The sequence below is a fragment of the Danio aesculapii genome, chromosome 18, assembly GCF_903798145.1.
Source record: "Danio aesculapii chromosome 18, fDanAes4.1, whole genome shotgun sequence".
NCBI classification, from domain to species: Eukaryota; Metazoa; Chordata; class Actinopteri; order Cypriniformes; family Danionidae; genus Danio; species Danio aesculapii.
Window position 1 is genome coordinate 12,014,049 of NC_079452.1, and position 7,500 is coordinate 12,021,548.

The following is a 7,500-nucleotide window of genomic DNA, read 5'->3' on the forward strand; positions in this document are numbered from 1 at the left end:
AAGAAAGAAAGAAAAGAAAAAAGAAAGTAAAGAAAGAAAGAAAGGAAAAGATAAGAAGACAGAAAAGTAGAAAAGATAAGAAAGAAAGAAAGAAAGAAAGAAAGAAAGAAAGAAAGAAAGAAAGAAAGAAAGAAAGAAAGAAAGAAAGAGGGTATTGTAATTTAGACCTTAGTGCACATTAGTGTTGACATGATACTAGAACTTTGAGACGATGTAATTACAGAAGCCTCAATCTTTAAATAGATAAATGATCAAAACTGTTTTGAATATTTTTTTGAACAAGATGCTAATGGTCTAATCCGATTCAATTCATTAAGCTAAGCCAAGCTAAAAGTGACAAAAAAAGCGCCAGAACAAGAAATCGGCTGAAGGGATTTTAAAATGGTTCAAATCAATTGCTTAACTCTAGGAGACTTGTAAACTGAGCCTTTTTAAAAAATGTTTTATGTTTGCTTATAGTGAGCCAAATGTTTTTTTTTAATACAAATAAATGAATGAATTTTATAATACAAATTTTAATTTAAAAAGGTACATTTATTTTCCATTAAATAAACACAGTAAACTTATTAAAACATAAAATGTAAAAAAATTAAAAGTACATAATCATAGACTATTACATTGAAGAAAATTATTTAAAATATGATTCCTTGGATTAACTAAATCGTTTTAAGTCAAGTGGTTGTAAGCTATTTACTTTGACTGAATTTAAAACAAACTAATTAAGTTAAACATTACTAAATTTATTTTGTTTGTTTAAATTCAACCCATATAAATTGTTTGCAACAATTTTGCAGTGTTTTTTTTCTGTGTAATGTTTAAAAAATGCTAAATATCAATTACAACACAAATATAAATAATAACATATTAAAATAATAGAACAATGTAAAAATAGCTGGGTTCCAAACAATTCCTTCATGTTGTCTCAACATAAATCAATTAAGTTAACTTGATAATTTGTACAAATTTATGTTGATTGAACAAATTTATGTTGATTGAACAAATTTGTGTTGATTGAGCAGCAAAAGAATCTTTTGAGTGAATATTAGTAGAATATTGTTAATAACTACAAATATGTTTTCTCCACTGAAATGTCCAAGTAATTTCAAGTTAATCAAAATGTAATTCAATGTAATTTGTAAGTTGCTTTGGATAAAAGTGTCTGCTAAATGATTAAAATGTACAACGGCATCTGGTTTCTCTCGAGCTTATTTTCCTTCACTTTTGTCAATTCGTTAAGTTTTGGTCCTCGCCACGGTCGACACTGGCTTGCTTGGTTGGGGACTTGGTTGGAGCTGCGCATTGATGGATTTGTTCTTCAGGGACTTTCAGCAGTGAAAATTAAACCACACTGAACTGAACTAAACTGAACTTCAACTCTGAAAACTGGACTGACACAGTTTCAATTTACTAGAACGTCTATGTTAAGCTGCTTTGACTCAATCAAAGTGCTATAGAAATAAACATGAATTGAAACATGTGCAATCAAAGAATATTACTGTAAAATTTGTACAATATTCTGTAAAATATTACTGTAAAATTTGTACAATATTCTGTAAAATATTACTGTAAAATTTGTACAATATTCTGTAAAATATTACTGTAAAATTTACGCAAAAAACAAATAACAGCTTTAAAAGGTTTAACATGTGAAAACTGACTGCAGTGCAAGCTTTGTGACTGCAACAGTCAAATACCTCAGCTAAGACTTGAGGAAAATGATCATCCACCCACACACACACTCCAGCTCTCTCACACAGACACACACACATAAATGGACACACACTCATAGCCCCCGCACTAAGGAGCGCATGCGCACACACATACATTCACACACAAACAGATCCTGACCTCCCCAGCACTGCTACAGGTAAAACACATTAAATACACAGTGAATGACCACGGATTCAAATCTGGTTGAACAATAAGCCAGATGAGAGAAAGAAAGATTAGAAGAGGCGAAGAAAGACTTTAGGAAAGCCTTCACGCTCTGAAAGCGGCTGATTGCAAGTTAGTGTGCATGTGAAAGAAAGACAAGGAGCGATAGATAGAAGTGTGAGAGAGAAAAAAGTGAGGGAAGGCGTAGGTGGACACCCTTCCTTAGACACAGCCAACAGAGCCCTTTGAACAGAGGGGGGAAAAAACTGTTGTGAAACACCACCAGAGGAAAAGCCTTCAGAAAGAGAGTGAGATAAAGCAAAAGTGCTTCTTTCAATGACTAGACGCTTTTGCAACCTGAAAATATACACAGTGTAATACCTCCGGCACGGTCTGATATCTAGACGAACAATCAGACAAGGCAAATCCGCTGCACATGCAGTGAAAAGACGGAGTAAATGTTGTACAGCTGAAGTCAAAATTATTCAATTTTTTCTATTCTTTAACAAATATTTCCCAAATGATGTTTAACAGAGCAGGGAAATTTTCACAGTGTTTCCTATAATATTTTTTCTTCTGGACAAAGTATTATTTGTTTTTTTTCGGTTAGAATAAAAGCAGTTTTAAATTTTTTTAAAAACATTTTAAGGTCAATATTATTAGCCCCCTTAAGCAATATTGTTTTGATTGTTGAGCAAACCACTGTTATACGATAACTTGCCTAATTACCCTAACCTGCCTAGTTAACCTAATTAACATAGTTAAGCCTTTAAATGTTACTTTAAGCTGTATAGAAGTGTCTTGAAAAATATCTAGTCAAATATTATTTACTCTCATCATGGCAAAGATAAAAGAAATCAGTTATTAGAAATGAGTTATTAAAACTATTACGTTTACAAATGTGTTTCCGTTAAAGAGAAATTGGGGAAAAATATACAGAGGGTGAATAATTCAAGGGGGTTAATAATTCTGACTTCAGTTCTGACACCAATTTAATTTAAAACTAATACTGATATATTGACAGGGTTTCTGCAGGTTTCATCAAGTCAAATTTAAAACTTTTAAGACCATTAGGAATAAAATTTTGGATTATACAGATCTAAACACTAATGATTATTTCTAATGGCCCCGTTGAATCAAATCAAATGTAGCTATTTCTTAGCTACATACTTCAATGTGTCAAAATAAGAAAACTGTAGTTGTATAGACTTTTTCAAAATAATATTTCTTGTTTTTAAAAAAACTAATTTAGCAGTGTTAAAAGCGTATATGTATGTATATATATATATATATATATATATATATATATATATATATATATATATATATATATATATATATATATATATATATATATATATATATATATAGTGGAGACAATTACGTTTTAAATTTCATGCCTATTTATTATGAATCCTCCCCTTTCTGTAAATAGTTATTGCATGAATGGAAGATAACTTAAAGGGATATATTTTGCTCTGTTATTATCATGAGGAACTGTGTAATTGCTTTTAGTTGTCTTTCCCTGATCATGGAATTTGATTTGGAAAAATTGCTGTAAAAATGTCTGACAGCTATTGTAAATTGTATCTTTGCAATAAAATAAGCTTAAATATAAACTCAAGTATAAAAAAGATGGATTGTTGGTGATTGGATAAATGTCAGCCCGATCAGGTAGCTTTACTAGGACAGAGGAAAATTAAGTTTTAAAATATTTAGGACACGCAACTCAATATTTCAGTGAGTTTAAGACTTTTAAAGCCTAAAATTTTATTTTTAAAATGTAAGACTTTAAGACCCCATGGACACCCTGGATAAGATTGTTTGACCTGTTTTTAAATAATGAAGGCGATTGGAGTCCAAAATAACTTTAGACCCTTTTTTTGTAAAGGCAAATCAAGCGACATGAGGGTGAGTGATGAGGGTGAGCCAAAAACATTGTGGTAAAATCTAACTTAAATCAAAACAATATTTATTATTACCAAACCAATCAAAAAATTTTAAAGCAAGCATACATTTTTATGAGTCTTGAATAAAAGTGCGCACTTCATATGAATTAATTTTATAATAACAACTTTATGCTTGCTTATTTTCTCTGTTTGGGTTACCTGGAATTTCAAATGAGGGAATGAAAGTTCTAGATTTAATTTAAAATATCGTGGTTTGTGTGTAAAGCCTTACAGGTTTTAAACATTACAATTAACTAAAAATAACAAATGGATTGTTTTATAAAAGTGGTACTATAGGTTTAAAATGTTTAAAATGTTTAATTAATTAATTAATTTATTTATTTATTGGTAAAATAATGTTTTCTTCATTCATTTGTTTAGTCATTTTCTTTTCGGCTTAGTGCCTTTATTAATCAGTGGTCGACCACAACGAACTAATGCAAACAATATAAGAAAATAAATTCAAATTCTATCCAATCTGGCAACCTTTCATAAATGATTTTGAATACAGAAATTCTACAGGAAATTTAAACTGAAGAGGATCAGACTGATTTAGATTAAAACTGAAGGTCAGTATTTTGTTTCTATTTTACTACTTTTATGTTTTTTATTGTATTTTCTTTTATATTTATTATTATTGACTTGTTGTATTTATCTATTATTATTTTACATTCTAATGCATTGTTTGTATATGGTATCATTTATTGTAAATTGTTGTGTAAATGTTTGCTGTTTGGAATCTGTAAGTCATTGTGTTTGAATGTTTAAAAAAAAAAAAAAAAAAGAAAATAAATTCACCTTAAAATGAAAATACTGTCATTTTGGGGTGAATATTTTACAAATACATTTCAAGAGTTCCCACTTAGATATGCTTGGCGTATAAAGCAGGTTTGGCATGCTGTCCCGGGAGAGAACCCTGAGCTCGGAGATATTTGAGCCAAGGGCTTCCGCCCGGTCGATAAGCATATCAGGAGATCCAAGATCAGGTAGGTCTCGAGAGCTCCACCCTTTAGAAAAGGGAGGAAAAGGAGGAGATGGGGTGGAAGGGGGGATTCTTCCAAACGAAGATAGAAACAGTAGGGAGAAATTAATCCATTTATAGTAAACTAGGATCACTCTGATTGGATTATTACTGATTACAGATGAGTGGCCAGACGTGCTCAATCATATCACGTGCTCCTCTCGAAATTAAGTTTATGAAACTTCACTTAAATTTAATTAAGAAAACATTAATTTACAACACCAATAAACAAACAATACATTTAAACCTAATGTACCATGAACAACAGTATTTTTATTAACTAACGTTAACAAAGATGAATAAATACTGTAATAAATGCATTTTTCTTTGTTTGTTTATCTTAGTAAATACATTAACTACCATTAACTAATGGACCAATCATCCATCATTTATCATTTCCATCATCCACACTAAATGAAAGAAAAGGCTTTCGTTCAGTAGTGAGCATGTGCACAGACTTAAGACTTTTTTAACCTGCATCATATGGTGATGCAGGTAAATGCTCGTGTTTATTTACTTTCCATCTCTTAGAAACATCATGACAAAATGTTGTCTGCTTCCGCCGCCGAACAGTTTCTCCAAGTAAACATTCAATGTCTTGTAAAGACAGGCAATATGGAGCATGTACAAACTGACATTAATGTACAAATGAAATCAAAACTAACCATATGATTTTGTTAGCTCACATTGCTAGTTTTGGCTGCATGTCATTAAGGGAAAAAAAAGTTTGCTCATGTTATGTTTAGTTGAAATCTGAAAATGCACTTTGTTACTTTAATAAAAAATATAAAAAATAAAAAAAATTGCGCCCATAGTTACTCACTTTTTTAAAGTAAACTAATTGCTTTTACAGTGTAAATTATATCACAATATTATTGCGACATATCACTTTAAATCAGATACAAAGTAGAGTAATACAGCTTTACTATTAGTAGACTATTCACATATACTCCATTAAATTATACAACTGTGGCCAACAAAAATAAAAGGGTAATCTTTCTGCTCTTGCTTGAATTACACGACATACTGAAAAACAAAAAAAACAGGTCTGCATTTTTGTGAAGCAGCATGAAAACCACATATATGAGAAATGCTGTACTTTTAAGATAAACATCATCCCCAACAGCATCAGTAAGTAGCTTGCATGCAAAGGTTGTGGGCTACTGTATGTGTGTTTATGGTCTCACCTTACACTCTTCTCGAAAACCTTTGTGCGATATACTTCCTCCTGGTCCAAACTGATGGTGCAGAAGGTGCAGAGGTCGCGGAGACGGTTCGGCCCTGAGCTCGGACCAATATTCTTTGCTTCGCCTGTGTAAGAAAACACAAAGCACACAACGCTTAGACACTGTTACTCACATTAAAATACACTGTAAAACCTAATGGGTTCAGTTTAAACAATATATTTGTGGAAATGTACACTGTAAAAACTGAAAAGCTCAAATTAAGTCATTATACCTTAAAGAATTAAAGGATTAGTTCACCCAAAAATGAAAATTATGTTAGATTCATTGTATTTACTAAATATGTTTAAGGTAACTGGTTGCAAACAATTGATATGGGCTAAATTTAAACAAATTATTTAAGTTGAACATTACTAAATTTGATTTGTTTGGTTAAATTCAACCTATATCAATTATTTGCATCCTGTTACCTTAAACATATTTTGTAAACACAATGAATAATTTATTTTTCAGTGTGCTGTTTCCAATACGAGACCTTCAATTGTCTATTAAGTACAGACAGCAAGATATTATAGATTATATTAGCACCCTAAATCAATCAATCTATCTATCTATCTATCTATCTATCTATCTATCTATCTATCTATCTATCTATCTATCTATCTATCTATCTATCTATCTATCTATCTATCTATCTATCTATCTATCTATCTGAATGTCACTGCACAGTGGTTTTTATGGACTTTGTTCATTTTCGGTTTGGGCAATTCCAAAGATCTCAGGTGTTTTGAACGACATGAGTGAATAATAAATAACAATTTTCTTTTTTTGGGTGAAGTAGCCCTTTAAATATGTTTATTATACAGTTCTCTAGAATACTTGAGTCTGATTAGTCAATTGAAACGATTCAAAGTATGTTATTCCCAAATAACAACTGCTGAAACTAAAAATACAGGCTCATCCGGGGACTTCAAATTATCTCAACCATCTGTGACTACGCATCCATGTACATAGATCCACATGCATATTTAATTGCTTGCTACTGTTTTTTTATGTTTGGAGTCAAGTTTGATAATATGGGTTAGTGTATAGCTCCATTCAGCCATTTTCAGTTCATCTGTGTGTTTAATTAAACAATTTTTACACTATTAATGTTCAAAACAAATGTGTCTGTGTCTAATTTTTACGTTTTGTGTCATGCCGCCATGTAATAAGCAGGATAACGTACATCCACGTTGTTGTTTTTAGAGAATAAAATCCTTTAATCTTTTACAGCACTGCTTAGCTTAGCGTCGACTGGCTGCTAATAAACCTGTCTTACTTTATTCAGCAATACAAACCACCTGGACGTACTTTTTCCCTTACTTAATATATTACTGCTTTCAGTTTCACTTGTAAAGTTCCTATAATAGCTAATTTTTTTCTGTGTATTGTCTGAAAACATTTGAGAAAAAGTTAGTTAGTTAGTTAG

At 31.0% G+C, this 7,500-nt stretch overlaps 1 protein-coding gene across 1 annotated transcript in view; it reads right to left on the reverse strand.

Moving 5' to 3' along the window:
• rasa2 (RAS p21 protein activator 2) overlaps positions 1 to 7,500 on the reverse strand; it is a 105,940-nt gene that overhangs the window by 68,217 nt on the left and 30,223 nt on the right. Inside the window, exon 2 of the mRNA XM_056477988.1 lies at positions 6,038 to 6,156. Within this exon, the coding sequence (XP_056333963.1) occupies positions 6,038 to 6,156 (119 nt within the window). The remainder of the gene's footprint in view (positions 1 to 6,037; positions 6,157 to 7,500) is intronic.